Consider the following 19947-nt stretch of genomic DNA (forward strand, 5'->3'; position numbering starts at 1 on the left):
GCTAAAGAAGTCAAAAAAGTTCTTGCCTCTAAAGAGCAGGTCTCGGAGTAAGGAAGGGCAAGCCAGGGGAGGGTTTAGTTGTTGTTTTAATAAACCTTATAATACAATCTGACTTATTAAACTAGGTATATGTGTTCACTTTGGTGATTATTAAAAGTATTACCAAATATTAAAAATTATTATAAAATTTTCATAATTGCCAAAACTTAGAAGCAACCAAGATATCCTTTAGTAGGTGAACGGAGAAATAATGGAGGTCTGTGATACCTCCAGACTATGGAGTATTATTCAGTGCTAAAAAGACATGAGCTATCAAGCCATGAAAAGACATGGAAGAAACTTAAATGCAAATTACTAAGTGAAAGAAGACATTATTAAAAGGCTACATACTGTATGATTCCAGCTATCTGACATTCTGGAAAAGGCAAAACTATGGAGACAGCAAAATGATCAATGGTTGCCAGGGGCTGAGGTGGGAAGGGATGAACAGGTGGAGCACAGAGGATTTTCAGGGCAGTGAAAACACTCTATAATACGGCAGTGATGGATACATGCGATTATACACTTGTCCAAACCCACAGAATATACAACACAAAGAGTGACCCCTAAGGCAAACTATGGACTCTGAGTGATTATGATGTGTCCATGTGGGTTCATCCACTGTAAGAAATGTACCCTCTGGTGAAGGGATGTTGATAAAAGGGGAAACTGTGCATGTGTGGGCAGGAGGTATACAGGAAATCTCTATACCTTCCTCTCAATTTTGCTATGAACCAAAAGCTGCTTTTAAAAAGATCTTTAAAAAATTATTATAAAATTTTTACAATCAAAAAAATCTAGTATGTACTAGAATTAATAGATCAATGGGACAAAACAATCCCAAAACAGACTACAGCATTTATAAGAACTTAATTTATATTAAAGGAAGCACAACAAGCCAAAGGGAAAATGACAGATTTAGAGAGAGGAAAAAAAAAACAAAAAACTGTTGCTGAAAAGAGACCAATTCTTTGGCTTCTGCTTAGTCATGGGGTTCTCTACCTCTCCTGTGCCCACCTCTCCTGCTCCCCACACCTCAAGTACTGACAGTTTAGCCAAGACCTGGCTCAGACTACTGAGCTGGCTCAGCAGGAAGGGCTATTCCCATTTTTATATAATCTAACACATGACCCTTGCCCCCCAACTTGCCTTAAAGTATGTAAAGGGGGATGGAGACAGGGTCCTTGGGTATCCATCTTTGTCCTAATCAAGCATGCCTCTCCTTGGAATGATGGGATTTGGGAAGCCACACGCATTCTGTTACAATCTAAGCATTTCTCATGGCTCTGATTTACATCTGCTCTCTGTGTTGCTAATGGTTTTGATCTTGCCCTTAGTCTGCTTGACAGTTGTCAAAATTAGCCAACAGAGTAAAACTAAAATTAAATTCTTATCCTTATACAACTAACCAAATAAACTCCAAATTAACTAATGTGGTATTTTAAAATTAAAACATTCAAAAGAATAAAATATATAACCTATAATGAATTCTGGATTAGGAAGAACTATCTACCTTAGCATAAAAGCAGTTATAAGAAATTATAAAGGAAAAGTCTTTTAACTGCATAAAACTACATGTCCAAAAACACTGCAAATGAAGTTCAAAGGCAAATGACAAACTGGGCGAAATATCTGTAATAAATATAAAGGCTTAATATCTTAAAGATGCATTTATTTTTTAAAAACTCTTATCAGTTTTTTAAAAAGCTAATATCCCAATTTTTAATTGGCAAATAATATGAATAATTATTTCTTGGCAATTGCCAAGGTAACACAAAAAATACATGTGCTACAATAGAACATTTTAGGTATTTTATTTCACCACAGTCAGAATAACATGAATTTAAACAGAAATTTTCACCCATCAAATTGGAAAAATTAAAGGAAATTAAGCCATAAAAAATCACATTTTCAAACAATATTTAAAGATCTGAGGAAATTATAATAGGATGTCAGATAAAAATGCAGACTATTTAACTATATATAATCCAAATTTTGTGGAAAAAAGTAAACAGAAAACATATACAGGTGATTTTTTTTTTCTCCTTTTTTATGTTTTTTAAATCTAATGTAATGGACACTTTTTATAAACAAAAATTTTAATAATATACCCAAAAATGAGGCTCCACCTTAAGTGTATGACAAAAGGAAACTGGTGATTTTGATAAATTCATAACAGCTATCAAATAGTTAACATTTTGGGGGTGCTTACTGGGAACCAAGCACTATTCTAGGTGCTTTATATACCTATCAACACATTTAATTCCCACATGAACTCTTGCAGTATTGCTATCCTCATTTTATAGAAGAAAATTGAGGTACAAGAAGAGAAAGAAGGTCCCACAGCTGGTAGGTAGAGCAGCTGATTCACACCCAAGCAGTCAGGCTCCAAAGCCCATACTCTTCAACACTGTACCATACTGCCTTCCCTGTCGAGCTACAAGATGAAATACTGTGCAACCAGGGAAATTAATGTTCTGGGAAAATACTTCACAACAAGGAAAAATATTCACAACATAGTTAAGTGACAAAAGCAAACTGAAATCAATGTGTCAGGGTGTGTGTGTGTGTGTGGGTGTGGGTGGGTGTGTGTGTGTGTGTGTGTACGAGAGAAACAGAGAATATAAAATAAAGCAAACATTTGTCTGAAAGAGAAAGAATCATCCCAGCTCAGGAGCACAGTAATAAAGTTGGCCTCACTTGCTTTTCAAGTTTTCAAGTTTTTCAACCTCTAGAGCTCTGTATTTCCTTGGTAATAAAGAATAAAATCCCTCCTTCAGTCATGACACCACCATGAGCAGGATTTAGGAAGGTCTCCAGAGCTAGGTGCCCTCCTAGTAAGACACCCTCTCCCAAGCACAATATTGCTCACTGTAAGAAAAGGGCAGTCGCTTCATTTATTACATAAGTAACCAGGGAGAAAGTTTTATTTAAAAATAATAAAAGAGTAAAATTTTATTATTTTAAATTAATTCTCATTAAATTAGATAGTATCTAACTTACCATATTTGGGGGCACATTTAAAGTACTGGACTTTCCCAACACTTCCATTGTTTTTTCCTTCTGGTTCATCCAACTCAATGCCAGCCCACTGCCCACTTGCAAATTCAGTTGTTCCACAAAATCTTAATGTTCCAACCTAAAGAAAATATAAATCAGAGTAACTTTTGAGTACTACCAGTAATTCTAAGTTTCCCACTCTTGCAACTTTATCATGGAAGTCTTTCAAAAACATTCTCTCAAAGTAGACTTCAGAAGAAGGAGAATATTACCAGGGATAAAAAGAGACATTAAATAATGATAAAAGAGTCAATGGACCAAGAAGGCATAAGAATCCTAAATCTATATGTACCTAACAACTGAGCTCCAAGACATATGAAGTGAAAACTGATAGAACTAAAAAGAGAAATAGACAAATCTACAATCACAGTGAGACTTCAACACACCTCTCTCCATAATCAACAGGCCAAGAAGGCAGAAAACCAGTAAGGATACAGAAAAACTGAAACCTGAAACCCACTATAAGCCAGTTTGACCTGACATTTATAAAATATTCCATCCAAAACAGCAATACAGGACTTCCCTGGTGGCGCAGTGGTTGAGAATCCGCCTGCCAATGCAGGAGACATGGATTCAAGCCCTGGTCCGGGAAGATCCCACGTGCCACAGAGCAACTAAGCCCGTACACCACAACTACTGAGCCTGCACTCTAGAGCCCACGAGCCACAACTACTGAGCCCGTGTGCCACAACTACTGAAGCCCACGCGCCTAGAGCCCGTGCTCCGCAACAAGAGAAGCCACTGCAATGAGAAGGCCGCGCACTGCAACGGAGAGTAGCCCCCGCTCGCCACAACTAGAGAAAGTCCATGCACAGCAACGAAGACCCAACGCAGCCAAAAATAAATAAATTAAATAAATAAATTTATTTTTAAAAAAAAGGAGAAACACAGAGAACTAAACACACAAACTCTATCTATACCTAGCACTCTATCCAAAAATTAACTCAGAATTAAATGTAAAACTAAATATAAAACCTAAAACTGTAAACATCTAGAAGAAAACACAGTAGAAAATTTCTCAGATATTCTAAACACACAATCCATAAAATAAAATTTTGATAAAATGAACTTCATGAGAATTTAAAACACCTGCTCTTTGAAAGACAGTCCTAAGGGAATGAAAAGACAAGCAATAGACTGAGGGTAAATATAAATGAAACAAAACTGGCTGTGAGGTGACAAAGGTAAATGCTGCCGACTGATATATGCATGTTCGTTATATGTTTCTACTTTTGTATAGCTTGAAATTACTCAAAATAAAAAGTAGTAAAATAAAACACAGAATAACTCTTCTAAAAGTCCATTCTCAGACGTAGGACAGGAATACTAAAGAAGGTGAATATTAACCCAAAGGGGGAAAAATGCTACGCGTTCATAATTTCTTGGTATTTTAGCTCCACAGATAGGACAACGGAAAACTAACAAATGTCCATGAATGTATTCTTGTGGAAGTTGGTAAATGTCATTCTCAGTGTAACAGTTTGTAGCTTACCTTCCTTTTGGAAGCAACTTTCTTAGTAAATCAAATGTTCAAGTTTCAGTGTTTTCTGAGAAAAGTGCATAACACTCCCCACAAACCCACCCAGATATTTAGCCATAGCTATGTTAGAAATTCCACATGCAAGCGCAAACTCCCTGTCCCATTCTCCGTACCAAGCTCCCAATTGGCCCCAAAAAGAGAAAAACAGCTCCCCCATAGGAGGTTTTTAAAAAGAGAGAACGGCAACAAGTGAAAGCCACCTGGAAACTGAGGCTCTGGAGAAAGAGGTGCCCAGAGAATCTTCAGTCGGGTGGAGTTGGGAGTCCTCTTTCCCACATACATTTTCATTACCAGGTTGAAATCATATCTAAGATTTCCCTATTTGTGGCATCAAGAAGCCAAACACCCAGGAACAGCGAGGGTCACCCTTGCTCCATTTCTGTGCAATAGTAGTTGTGGGAGAGTCACTACTGAGGAGGGGTGGGAGCGGGGAGCTGCAAGGGAAAACCTGCAGGCTGGATGTCTCTAAATTCGCTCGGCAGCTCCACCATGCTCCACTTTTCTCCCATTCAAATAAAGATGTCTTCGTTATTCAGTTTGAATAGTTTATATTCTTAAATTATGCTTTATAGTAACCATGCATCTAAGTTTCACGTTTTCTATTAAGTATCCTTCTACCTACATATGGAACTTAAAAAAAAACAAAACTCAAAACCACACTGCACCCTTGGCACATAGGCCACATAATGACCTTGGACATCACTTTAGAGACTGCAGCTACTGACCATACCTTCTGTCTTGCAATAACGACACGATCCCCCAGCTTCAGGCCAAGTGACGTCAGCATCACCTTGCTAGTAACACGATCGTAATTTGGAAGCAAGGGCTTTGAGAGATCACATGACAGAGGCACCGCATCGAGCAGCATCTGCTTGATTTCTTTAGCAGTTGCCGCGGCATCGGCCATTTCTAAGGGCATTTCGACCGGGTCTGGGACAATGTCAGCAGGGATCTGTCCTTTGTCATTCTACAAATAAAGAGAAGAGAAATTTTTCAGTTCATATCTGCTCAGAGCTCTACACGGTCATATAAAAGTATTTTTTGGAAAAAGTTAAGTTAAATTCATCGATCATTTATTTATTCAAAAATATTTACTAAACTTCTACCACCTGCCAGACACCATTCTAAGTGCTAAAGGCACACAGTGAAGAGAACAAAAGCCCCGCCCTCAAAAAGCACACAGCCTGGTGAGAGGCAGACCATAATCACACACATAAAACGTATGGTGTATCAAAGGGTAAAAAGTGGCCGAGAGAACAAAGCAGGGAAGGGGGACAGGGAACAGGGGGACAGAGATGGCTATTCACGCACAGGGGTCAGGGAGGGCCTCACCGCTGAGAGGCCCTGGTGCAGAGGCCCAGGGAGGTGAGGGAACACAGGGCAGCTCAGCTGGCGGGGACTGAGGTCCAGGCTCAGGGAAGAAGAGCAGGAGCTCAGGCGGTTAGTGGGAAGCGAGCCTGGCTGCACATCTGGAGACAGAAGTCACAGGACTGCCTGGCTTCCCAACCCCAGACCCGAGACTCCCTCCACTCCCCCAGGGCTGCCACCTCGGCTCTGTGACCTCGACCCATCCTGCCCACTCGTGGAGTGACTCAGATTTTAAGAACAGAATCTATAGGTTTAATACTTCTAAAATTTGGGCTGGGATTTATCCTGCAGCAAGAAAAAATGGGCAGTCACAGGCCCACTAACATTTGCACAGTGTTTATATAAGCAAAATCCTGTCATATAAATTATCTCATTGGTTATCACAGCAAGAAAAAGCTTGTGAATAAAACAGATAAAAATTTTTACCTGTTAAGAGTTTGGACTGTAGCAGAAGACACCAACTAAACAAGTAAGATATCACTACCATTTCCAGTTTGCCACTTAGGAAAACTAGGCAAGGAGAGATGAATGACTCGCTCAGCATCATCTCCATAATTACTGCAGAGATGACACTGCAGCCCAGGTCCAGCACCACTGGACTCTCAGCCCTTCTGCTGCTCTGTGCTGGCCTACCCTCCAACACGTTCTCTTTCTTCTACGTTCCCTAACCAAAAACTCAGACTTCATCAGGAAGATTCCAGACTGTAATCTTTTCTTAATAAGATGAACCAAGATTCTTTTGCTCAGAAACCTTTTTCCCTCTTCTTCTCCTCTGATAATTATCTTCAAATGATCCATATGGATAAAAGAATGAGGCTTTTAGAACACATTTAGCTTGCAAGTGCCTCACATTTTTTATTTTAAAATTCAAGTCAGTTTGGTCCCAAGTAAAAACATGGTAGGAAGACATATTATCAAATTTCTGGGACAGTGATGAACTATTCTGATCCCCGATTTCAAAGAAAAAGTACAAAATGTAATGAAAATATCTATAGTGCTAATCGTACTCTTGAGAAAAAGACAGAGGGAAAAAAACTTTTTTTTAATCAACAAACCTGTCATGATAAGTTGTAAATAAGCTATATTTACAGTGAATATTTTACTTCAGATTTTTAAGTCCTCACCTTTCTAGAGTAAGTCACACACTTCTATCAATTCCTATATAAAACTTCTGTTTAAAAAATACTAAATAATAATAAAGTAACAATGATATCATGTTAACATAAGAAGGCTTGCTCATGATTAGTTATAGAATTCCATTTTCTTCTAAAAAGTGGCTGTTAGGGTCTGATCCCAGGGCTACTGCTGACCCACATGTTGACCGCTTTTTTTTTTAAGTATTAACCTCCAAAATTCGGTAATCTATTAATTGCTTGGGGCCTGAATTGGTAATTTACCTCAATAATTACACTTCACTGCATCTTACTGGATTCAAAATATTCTCTCCACTAATAGGGTCTTGTCAACAGTTGTACTAGCAAAAGCAAACACGTATCACCTTCACACTCCAGCCAAACTGAATTACCATCTCCTAGCCTTTGTGCACACTACTCTCTCTGCCTAACATGCCTTTCTCAGCTTCCTCCTGTACCTGGTTAATTCTTAACTACATTTAAGCACTCAACGTCACTTTTGCCAGGACACACTATAGTAAAACTGACTGCTCTCTTGTCTGTCCTCCCCTCTAGACAATATTCTCTTTGAGGACAGAGACATATTTATTGTTGTATTCTCCCAGTGCCCAATAAACAAGAGGACCTGAAGGAAGGAGGGAGGGAAGGAGGAAGAGAGGGGTTGATTAAATAATTAATGGGGTTAAACAGAAAGAAAAGTGGCAAAGAAGTAGGGAGGGAAGGGAAAACAGGAAAGCAGAGAGAGAGCAAGGAAAAGAGGAAGGGAAGAGGCTTTTTCTAACATTGCCCACCCCTGCCCCTTCAAGAGAAGGCACAGACCCAATTAAGAATCCCTGCCAGAGCAAGTCACTGCTATCAATATAACAGAAAAGAACATTGAAAGCCACTTTTGTGAAGACAACAAAATACCAAATGATTTGAAGATTATGAAATTCAATCCTGTGTGTTAACTTTGTAAATGTATAACATTACCCTGAAAAAATAAATTTTTCCTTTAAGTCGATTTTAAAGGTTTACTGCACTGTTAAATATGCATTTTTTAAATTGTCTGAAATAAAACTTCTTTCCAAAAGAATTTAAAATAGGATTTAATACAGAAATATAACTTTAATATATGCATTTTTATTTAACAGCTAAGGTTTTATAAATATACCAAAAGCTTAAATGAAAGATACTTTTAAACTCAAACATGATACTTTAAAGAGCATTTTACTTATCTGAATGAAAGTAAGGTTTATAGAGCTTATCAATATAAAAGGACTGAAATTCACTGCTATGCCTTAAATTTATTTGAGATAAAAGTTTATCATCATTACTCTTTATATGCAGCACAAAAATATAAATTATTTACCTATATAAGAGTTCTACAACAACATCCAGATTCAACTCTTTCCTGGGAGATAATGTTAGATGTTTTTATTCTTTTAATATTTTTCACTTTTAATTTAACCTCTTACCCTAAATGCAGGATTTGCTCCATGCTCCAATAAGCATTTCACAGTACCTGCACACAAGTTATATGCAGCAATATGCAGAGCTGTTCCAAAATTAAAGTCACTGCAAGTGGCATCCACATCTGCAATTAAACATCGCAAGCGTATTAACAAAATTTTCAAATTAAGCTAGTATAATGTAAAAGGAGACAGGTTGGGTTTATTTGGGGAAGGAGGGGTATTAGCTATTTATGAGACTTAAACCAACCCACTAGAAGGACCATTCTCACAATGGAACAAAATCTTCATATTACAATCTACTTAACTAATTCTTTTCTTGGTACAATAAAATTTCACTACCAAATGGACTGATATTATCATGCGTTTTCCAACCATCACCAACTAAACTATGTTTTAAAGCAATTAATGGCAATAATTCATATTTGTAAAAGTAACTATCTTAACACACTCTCTCATTAAACCTCTTGCATATTTGCCATGACAACTATAATATAGTAGGGTTTAGGTCAGGGACTAGCAAACTATGGCCCATGGGCAAAACCAACTCACCATCTGTTTTTGTAAATAAAGTTTTATTAGAACACAGCCACATAGTCTCTGTGGCTACTTTCACACCACAACTGCAGAATCAAGTAGTTGCAACAGAGACCATGTGGTCCACAAAACCTAAAATATTTACTATCTGCCTCTTCACAGAAAAAATAGTAGGTAAAACAATGGAGAATTCTCAAGACAGGAATAAATTAAAGAGTAATTAAACATATGCATCATGCTTACATACTGTATTCATTCACAATACTTTATTCAACAAATGAATTTGGACTTCACAATAAGAATGGGAATCTTGCAATTCTAAAAACATTTTAATAACTTTCAACAAATCATCACGATGCTATACAGGAAATACTCCAGATTTGGGGATCCCATTTTGACTGTTTTTTATAACATGGGTTTAATATACCTCTGGTTCTGCCAATCCTACCTTAATCTAACTACAGCTCCACCATCCCACACCCTACCTACAATTGCAAACAAACTAAGACATGCTCAGGACACTCTCCTGAGCTATTAAAGACACTGTATTATCAAGAGAGGCTTTCTTCCTAACATCATTCAAAAAGTGAAAAAGTAAAAAGGTAAAGAGGAGATGGACAATTATACAAAGCAGAGGTTAGAAACAGACATTCTGGGAAATTTATGCCATCTTTAAAACAAGTCTTCTACAAATGGAGAAAACACTGCATACAACTTTTAACTTAAAGTAATACTACTGCACTTGCCCTCATTTTCTCTCAAAAGAAAACTGTCCCCCTGAGAGGACCCAGAGAGAATGTCTAAATACAGGACTGTGATTTAGACATTATGATGTTCAATTTTAGGATAGCATCATCAAGACAGGAAGAAAAAAAAATGAAAATCTATCCCTTAATGGAATCACAGAATTTCAGAACTGCATGCCACCTAAAATAAATATTCTTTATGATTTCAATGCTTAGCTCTGAAGGTTTTATTGCTCTATTTCTGGCTACACAAGTAAGACAAAAGAATTATACATAGATTCAATTACACTTTATAAAATCCATGTTATACTGGGGGACTTGCAGAGATACAAAAACCCAGAGAACACTTTATTTTGTTTCTCTTTGTACTAAGTCTTTTGTGAAAGGATACTAACTAATCTTCAATAAAGAAAAGTTAAACTGTTTCTGAAAAATAAAATGGGATTGGAGGTCACATGGAACAAGATGGATTAGAAGTAAAAGTATCTTTGAATTATAATTTTTATGCCACTAATAAAGTATTCAATTAATAACATCTAATGGTGATCTTACAGTACTTGCCTTTTGGTTTAGATGTCTTCAAAATCACTCTTATAAGTTCAGGGACATCAAAATAAGCAGCATAATGCAAAGCATTCATATTTGTCCAGCGACTCCGCAAACTAACATCTGCTCCCAGATCAATAAGTTGAGTTGCAAATTTTACAGCTGTATCAACATCACCTAGAGAAGGTTTTCTAAATTATTTTTCTTCAGTACAAATTCCATGGCCCAGTGGATGGCCATCTACTACCTTATCTAAAGAGCCAATGCAAACAGCGTACTGAATATACACTTACAACTCAAAAAATGTAACAAGGAATTTATTCTAGGAAAATAATCAAACCCAAGGGTATAGATAAACACTTGGCTGTAAAGATGTTCATCACAGCATTCTGAAACAACCTAAAAGTACAATAATAAGACACTGGTTAAATAAATTATGAGACATCCATATAATGCAATACTACAGAGCCAGTAAAACCAGGGCTACTCAGACTGCACTCTGTGGACCACTGCCAGTCCCAAACTGTAAATCATACTTTTTATAACTCTTTTCTTTTTCCCTATGTAATCATTTCTTCTGAATAAATTAATTGAAATGTAATTTTATGCTTTTGAAAAATACTCGGGCTTGTATTTTATGTCGTTATCTCATTTTCCTATTACAAACTCATTTTTATTTTATTTTACAAAAGTATCAGTCCATGATGGATTGCAGAAAGAAAACAAAAAAGAGTCCTTCACTATCAAGTTTAAGAAGCACTGTATCAGACTATTGAAACAGGGAGAGATGTTCACAATATATAATTAAGTAAGAGGCAGGTGTAAAAAAATAGTAAAGAACAGGCGAATACCAATTTTGGAAACTATGCACATATGTTATGTATGTAGGAACAGCCCTTAGACAGACCTAAAGACCAGGTCTGTAGGATTGGGATTGCCTGGAAAACGGAGCATGGATTGTCAAACCTTGCCATAAACTCTCAAGAAGGTTCTAGGTGTTACCAGTTACTCTCACCTAGCAAACAGGCTGGCATGAAGCCTGTTCCAGAAAAGTTGGGAGGTACCAGGAGATTATTATAGACTCCCTTGAGAAAAGGGAGGAAAGGCAACAAGGTGTATGGAAGACCTAACTGAATCCTTGCCTATTCAGGGAATATTATTATCATCAGCCAGGTGCCCTCCCAGGGACTCTGGTTGGCATAAACATAGTTATACAAGCACAGATATAGATGTCTTAAGCCATTAACAGATTCACCACACACTTACCAATACCATGAGCTCCAGATTTGCAAGTATAATGTAAAAGAGTCATATCTGTCAATCCATCTCTGTCATTCACGTTGCAACCTCTCTTAAGAATCTGAGGAAACCAAGAAAGATATTATTACAACATAAAGTCTACTGATTTCAAACCAATGCTGGGAAACCAAGTTAGTCTATCTTATTAAATTAGTTCTCAATAAAATGAGTAGACAGAACTGGCTTCTCTTAAGGATAAATTTTAAGTCTGTACCCAACAACAATAATGAAAACTGAACTTGTCACCAGATGGAAGGAAATTCTTAAAGAGTATTCCAAAGTAATGTGGCACCCCAAATATGTTCCTTAACTTCTCAAAGGACAAGCAAATTTCCTTTCTAATGGGAGTAATGGTATTTAAAAAAGTATAAGCTCCCTCTTCTTACAACATGACAGTATGCTGGTCAAGGAACCCAGCATTATTCTTTTATCCCTCTTCCAAAAAATCAAATATTTTTAAAAATTGTATTTAAGCCTAGATCTTTACCAAGCCACCCCAAAGTACAGATAACTGTGACAGTAATCAAATCTCCTCATGAAAGTATTTTTTTTCATTTACAAAATTAACTTGTACGAAGAAAGAATGCTCCCTCTGCTCCCACCAAGAGTCAAAATGCCAGAACTCTAGATGTAAGGAAGTGAGGGGCATGAGGGAATAACGGAAAGAATGTGCAGTACTAACTCACTGCTCCATGAAAAACCTACAAAAACAAAGAACAAGCATCAGCATCTTTAAAAGGTTTCCCCTTTATCACCACCTTTCCATTCAGATGGGGGAAAAAAATCTATACAATTAACAACCCTAACAATACAAGACTTAACAACGTAAGAATTCCTTACCTCATTTCCAATAACATCAATATTTTGTTGGACCTGAGGAACCCACTGTCTTAAAATGGCAAATAATTCTGATACAGAAGTTTTGGGATCGAAGAGAATTTCCTGGCATGACGTATCATTAGGATCAAAGAAAGAAAACTCTGTTTGAAATTAAAAAGGTGTAAGTTAAATTTATTAAAATTTCAAAATAAATATATTGAAAATAATAAACAACAAGACCAGGACTCAAATGACACAAATATTTTTAGGTGCAGAAAAAGTAGGTTTACCTTAAGCAATTCTCAAAACCAAAGTCAGGATCACCAAAAATTATAAGGCATTTCTGAACTGCTATGAGAATGAGATTTCCATGCATCACACTACACCTTATCACAAATGAAACAAAAATCTGAGCGTACTGATCTTAAACGCTGAACTTTCCAAGAACTTCTTCTAAAGCACAGAAAATCTGTCAAATTTTATAGGTATTTTCACCTCTCAAAACATAAACATGTCATGAAGAGTAGATCTACATCTATGATTAAAACATACATAATAGAAAGAAATATGCCAAAATCTCAACATTGTACTAGAACAATGTGTAATTTTAAGTATTCTTTTTACTTCTCTGTTTTCCTAATTTTCTATAATAAACAGGCATTACTTTGAAGCCTTGGGACAGAGTGATTGGGTTATTTTGGAGTATGTATTAGAAAGACATGGAATACTAGACACAATTGAACATGATTTTAAAATCTTTTAAAACTTCCTTAAGATTCAGAGAGAACAGATCATCCTATGGCTAGAGAATAAAAGAGAATAGAAGAAAATCAGATTCTACTATCTTGAACAATCTATAAGAAGGTAGGGAATCTAAAAAACCAGAAGCATCTAAAGAAGAGAAGCATTAGAGAAGCAATATTTGCTGAGTGCTTACAATTTACCAAACACCTTACAAATCTTCCCAGACACCTTACCTGACAGGTATTATTATTCTCATTTTGCAGATAAAGAAACCAAAGCTCAGACTAAATAATACTTGCTCAAACTCACACAGCTAGTAAGTGGCAAATTTGGGGTAGAAAACCAGATCTGCCTCCAAAGTCTATCTTCTTTCCTCTATTATGCTGTCTCCCCAAGAGAATTCACTATTGAGCTCAGATTTTAACAGCATACGTGACTAGCAGGATTTGTGTGGGTTTTTTATTTTCTTCTTTGTATTTTTATCTATTTTCCAAAATTATACTATGTACACACAGCTCTTACTTTTAGAATCAGGGTAACTGAAAGATGAAAGGAGAAGCACAAAACCAAGGACGTGTATAAAAGAAGAGCAGTCCATCAGAAGAGAATCAGAAAGTCTAAAACTAAGAGCAGATACTATTCAAAATCTCAGAGAGCAAAATGGTACTCTACAAACAGAAGAGTCAGAAGAGAATCAGTATGCAACACAGATACCAATTTCTCAAAGATTTGGGTGTGTTTCCTATAAATAGCAGTTTACTGGAATTTTTTTTTTGGTCTAATTGATTCAGCATTCAATAAATATTTATGGATCAGTGACTTTTCTAGGCATTGGGCATTTCTAGTGGAGAAATCCCTAAATATATACCTAAACAGACTCTTCTGCATGTGTCTACAGGAGACATGTACAAGAATGCTTATTCTAGCATTGGTTATAATAGCAAAATAACTGGGAAACTGAAACATCTCTCCGTAGAGGAATGTATAGAAAGTGGTATATCCATAGGATGGACTCGATGCTTTCTTACAACTAAATAAATGAATTCGATATCTACATTATGAATTGATAAGGATAGGTCTCAAAAAACATACTGATCAATAAAATAAGTTGAAGAATAATATACAACATCGATCATTTCCATAAAATTACAAATACACAAAACAATCCTAAATACTGTTTATGGATGCTCATATATGTAGTAAATGTATAATTAAATGGTCTGCAATATTCACACTAAATATAAGATGGTGGTTGCCTCTGGGGAGCAAGGAAAATGGAACCAGAAAGGAAAATGGAGGGAATTTCAACTTTAAGGTTTTAATTCTTGTAAGTGAAAAACAGGAGCTAAAGGAAATAAGATACTATGCTAATAATTATTCTTTCTGATGGTGGATATGTGTGACACATGTTTGCTATCACTATATTTTCTGCATTTTTATATGATTTCCTATTTTTAAAAAATGAAACACAATAACAATAACATAAAAGAAAAAGAACATAATAACAATAAAAGTGCCAATAAATGTGTAAGGCTTATTTAAAGAAAACTGAAGTGGTAGGTGACTTAAATGGAGAGACACATCATGTTCCTGGACTGGAAAATAAAATATTTAAGGCTGTCAATTTTCCCAACAACAATTATTTTAAATAATTTTAATTCTAATCAATCAAAATTTCACCAAGATTTATTTGTGGGAGGAGACAGACAAAATTATTCTACTGCTCATCTGTGCCAGAGCTTCTCAAACATTAACGTAGATAGGAATCACCTAGGGATCTTGTTACGATGTAGATTCCAATCCAGTAAGTCTCAGGTGGGGGCAGGGACTGCATTCTAACAAGCTCCCAGTGATGCCAAGGCTACTAGACTAAGTACCACATAATGAGAAGCAAATATCTAGAAAGTAAATGTAAGAGAAATAAGCAAGAACATTTTAACTAAGAAGAATAATGATCAGAGTAGGGGGTAGGGGATACTAGCCCAATAAATACTAAAGCATATAATAATGCTTCTGTAATTACATACTGAGATAATGACAAACAGCAGACAGCTCATTTAAATACTAATGATAATGTTATAAAGTGTTTACTAGGTGCCAGGGACTGTTCTATGCACTTTACATATATTACCTAATTCAATCTTCATGACAGCCATATGAGGTAGGTACTTCTATTTTTTTTTTGATGTAGGTACTATTATTGTTCTCATTTTATCAAAGAAGAAACAAAGGAATAGAGAAAGTAAGCCATTTGCCCAAGATCACACAACTGTTAAGTGGTTGAGTCAGGATTGACCTATAATCCAAACTCACCTATAATCTTAAACTCTACGCTATACTACATATTAACGAATCTAACTACACCCAAATTTTAAGCTTCCACACAGAAAAAAAAAAAAAGTTTTAATCAAAAGAGAGGAGGTGAAGGGTAGATGGGGAGGATACCCCACCAAGTCAAGATGGAATAAAAGGGACCATATTTGTTCTTCTTTCTGAAACAACCAAAAAACAACAACAACAAAAACAACAACAAAGGAAAGAGATGAAATGAGGTTTCCAAGACACTGGACATCAGTTAATGATAGACACAATCCCTAAGAGACAGGATACAAACAAGTGAGTCTTACAACTGCCCCCATGTTTCTGCCTTGGGACTTTCCAGATTTCAGCACGGAGAGATGGAAACCAAGAAAAAGCCCAGGAGACTCCCTGAGTTGTGGAGACAAAGCTGAGAGCCCAAGGAAATAAGGCAGCTAGAGTTCACAGGGCAGTGCATCAGACAGGAGAGAGATGCAAAGCAAGAGAAACCTGAAGATCTGAAGAGAGTCCCCCCTTGAGTATTTAATATATGCTTGGGAGGAAAAACCTGAGGTAAGGGGAAGAACCATCCAAAAGAATTAGAGGGATTAGTGCCCAGTGATCATATGGAGCCTAGAACTGTGCCTGTTCCCGCTAAACAGAGTGAGAAAAAAATTCATCAGGCTTTGGGTAGAGTACTCAGTCGTGAGGAGTAATTAGCCCCAGATTAGCATTGCTCCAGAACCACCTAACAAATCATGAAGGCAAGATCTGAAAAGGTCAAACAATTTCCAAGTAACTTAACTGCATCCCAGAACAAAGCTCAAGAATATTTACAGAAACAGAAAAATATCCAGCACCCAACAGGTAAAATTCACAATGTCTGGCATCCAATCAAAGACTACCAGGCCTGCAAAGGGAAAAACGCGACCCATAATCAAGGGAATAGTCGATCAAAACAGACCTAGAGTTGACACAAATATTATAATTAACAGAAAAGGATATTAAAACAGCCATTATAACTGTATTCCAAATGTTCAAAAGGTTAAACAGACCCAAATCAAACTTTAGTGATGAAAACTACATCTGAGATGAAAACTACACTGGATGAGATCATCAGCTGATTAGACAATGCAGAAGAAATGATTAATGAACCTGAAGACACAGCAATAGAAACTACCCAAAATGAAATACAAAGAGAAAAAGAGTTTTTAAAATATGAAAAAAAGGCATCAGTGAGCTGTGGGAAAACTTCAAGTGGTCTAATATTTGTGTAACTGGAGTGTCTGAAAAGGAGGAGGGGCAGAAAAAGTATTTGAAGAAATAATGATTATCCAAACTTGATGAAAATTGAAACCTACAGACCCAAGAAGCTTAACAGTCCCCAAGCACAAGAACATAAAGAAAATTACACCAGGGCACATCACAGTAAAATTACTCAAAACCTCTGATAAACAGAAAATCTTAAAAGTAGCCAGGAAAAAAAGATCATTACATACAGAGAAACAAAAATGACAGCAGATTTCACATCAAGACAAGTAGGAACACAGTGAAGCAACATCTTGAAGCACTGAAAGAAAATACTATCAACCTAGAATTCCATACCTAACAAATATATTTTTCAAAAGAGACGATGACATAAAGATGTTTTCAGACATATAAAAGCTGAAAGGATTCCTCACCATCAGATCTGTACTGCAAGAAACATTAAAGGAAGCCCTTCAGGCAGAAGGAATGTGGTATCAGAAGAAAATCTGGTCTGCACAAAGGAATGAATAACACTAGAAATGGTAACTATGTGGGTAAATAAGATTTTTTATTATTATTATTGCTTAAATCTCTTTAAGAGATAACTTCACTGTTTATGTAAAAATAATTAACAATACACTTGGGGATTTTTAATACATGTAACGTGTGTTCTGTGTAAACTGACTCTGAAGGCATTCAAAGCAAAAGATTCCAAAAATCTTTGTAGTCTTGCAGGGTAACCACCTCGAGGGTCAACGCTGAGCTGAATGTCTATGCTCTGGTTTGTGTGGGTTGGTTTCTTTTTCTTTGTTTCTTGATTTTAATCTCGGTCTCAGTCTCACGTTCAATGACTCCCATCACATTTAGGATAAAATACAAATTCCCTACCAAGGCCTAAATGATCCTGCCTGGTCTGACCCCTGCCTTCCTCTCCAACTTCATCTCCTGCCATTCTGCCCTTCAACCACTTTGCTTCTCAGCCACAAAGGCCTTCCATTATTTCTTAGGATACACCAAAGTTTTTTCCCCAACTCTGTGCCTTTGATTTCCTATCCTTCTGCCTGGAACACTTCTCTCCAAGCTCTTCTCTCAACCAGCTGCTTCTGATTCTCCAGATGACCAGCCCATCTAAAACAGCCTCTCTGCTCCATTATCCTCTACCACAGCACCCTGTTTCTTTTCTCCACAGAATTCATTATAATCTATAATATTTATGATTTGTTTCTTCATTTGTTTGTTTATTGTCTGCTTTCCCCCCTAGAATGTCGGTCTTGGTCACCGTGCTATCCCCAGCATCTAGGACAGTACCTAGCACATAACAGGCCCTCAACAAATACTTACTCAATAAATACAACCCTGGATGCCACATTTTAAGGGGACATTGACTACAGCATACTAAGAAGAAAACAACTAGACTGAAAAGGGTCTAGAAATCCTGACAATGAGAGACTGGTGAAGGAACCAGAAATGTGTAGTCTAAAAGTACAGACTAATTTAAAATGTCCAAATTATCTTCAAATATTTGAAGGTCATCATATAAAGAAGTGTTTGTTCTACATATCAAACCAGTGAGCCAAAGTTTCAAGGAGACATACTTTGAGTCCATATACAAAAACAATTTTATCACAACTAAAACTTTAACAATGAAATGGACTATTTCATTAGTTTCCCACTATTGAAAATATCCAAGTAGCTGAATGGTTATCTATCAGAGAACCTGAAAACATAATTTCTATACTGGGAAATGAGTAGGGAAAGCTGAACTATAGGTCCATTCAGATTCTAAGAATCTATCATTCTAAGAATACAGGCAATTTTTAATTTCACTTATACAAAGCGAACAATATCCATTATCACCTTTCATTCAATGTATTTATTCAACAAACACTGCACAACTAATATCAATAAATGACTACATTAGCCCAATGAGATAAACAAAAACAAAACATGATTCTACTCCATCCAAAGAGCTATAGTCTGGGAAAGGAAATAAGACAGTTATGACTCAAGACAGAATGAGGTAAGTGCCATAAGCAAGTTACAAAGTGCTTTTCAAGGTTTTTCCTGCATAACTGATTTTGTTATATCTGAAAATCAATATCCAGTCAATTTTTGTAAAAACTGCAAATAACTCCCAAGATCTAGTAGGCACAGGTTTTATGTAACACCTTTGATGACTGCAAGGCAAGCTGCTATAGAATCTGAACACATAAAATAGCATACCTGGAGATGAGTAGTTATTAGAATGGATATGACTAAAAAGACAAATTCACAATCCAATCATTTTATATTCACTAATATTTAAAAATCGCATTATCTCTACCTCCAAAGACAATCTGAAATGGTGGCCCAATATTTTACTTGAAAAACTCTAACTAAATTAGAAATGTAACACATCCATCAAGCTTACCTCCTGGTTTTCTTTTATTCCTTTATCAACTACCTGATAAAATAGGTTCCTGGGGAAATAAGTCTAAATGGATTAAAAACTAGAATACTCCTAAATTTACATTTTACAAAGAACATTTAAATGAACCAATTTAAATATGAATCAATCTCACTCCACATTCCAGGGAAAGGTCTCACCCTCTCTAAGTACAGGGCTTTTATTGTTTTGTTTTACTATACTTTATTTGTGCATACACTGATAATTACAATGGGAGACAACTGAAACAGGATCCAAATTAGGCTTGCTTGTGTATTAAAACACATCACTTGTTGTTACATTGTCACCCAAGTTTGGATCATTTCAGCAGTGATTATTTGGTTTGTTAATTAGAATCCCAGTATTGCAAAGACAACAGGGCCCTTAAAGATGGCTAGCGCACAGTGCTTTTATGTCTTTTTTTTCTCTTTCAGTACATGGCTTTTTAAGCAAGTCAATATATTTAACCAAAATAAATACATCAATAGCAGAAGAATGCTAGATGTCTAAGCACCACTGTATTCTAAAAATAAAATCCTCTGAATCCACCGTGGTGCTTAAAATGAACGTTTTTACATAATAAAAATGCTGACAGCAGAAATAAAGCGTTTAGCCTAAGAGGCAGAAAAAGCAATAAACAATTGTTATTTTTGAAAAAGGAAAATTTAGCAATTTTATGAAAACCACAACAAAT

At 36.2% G+C, this 19947-nt stretch overlaps 1 protein-coding gene across 8 annotated transcripts in view; it reads right to left on the reverse strand.

Moving 5' to 3' along the window:
- Positions 1 to 19947, reverse strand: part of CLIP4 (CAP-Gly domain containing linker protein family member 4) — an 87062-nt gene that overhangs the window by 61457 nt on the left and 5658 nt on the right. For all 8 annotated transcript variants that reach the window (XR_005022360.1, XR_005022361.1, XM_036872830.1 and 5 more), the window contains 6 exons: positions 12560 to 12699; positions 11687 to 11780; positions 10436 to 10597; positions 8598 to 8716; positions 5370 to 5606; positions 3043 to 3178 (listed from right to left, as the gene is read on the reverse strand). Coding sequence is in view for 6 of the 8 variants with exons in the window: in XM_036872830.1 (XP_036728725.1) it covers positions 3043 to 3178; positions 5370 to 5606; positions 8598 to 8716; positions 10436 to 10597; positions 11687 to 11780; positions 12560 to 12699 (888 nt within the window). In the remaining 2 variants the exon portion in view is untranslated. The remainder of the gene's footprint in view (positions 1 to 3042; positions 3179 to 5369; positions 5607 to 8597; positions 8717 to 10435; positions 10598 to 11686; positions 11781 to 12559; positions 12700 to 19947) is intronic.

Source organism: Balaenoptera musculus, chromosome 13, assembly GCF_009873245.2.
Source record: "Balaenoptera musculus isolate JJ_BM4_2016_0621 chromosome 13, mBalMus1.pri.v3, whole genome shotgun sequence".
Lineage (NCBI taxonomy): Eukaryota > Metazoa > Chordata > Mammalia > Artiodactyla > Balaenopteridae > Balaenoptera > Balaenoptera musculus.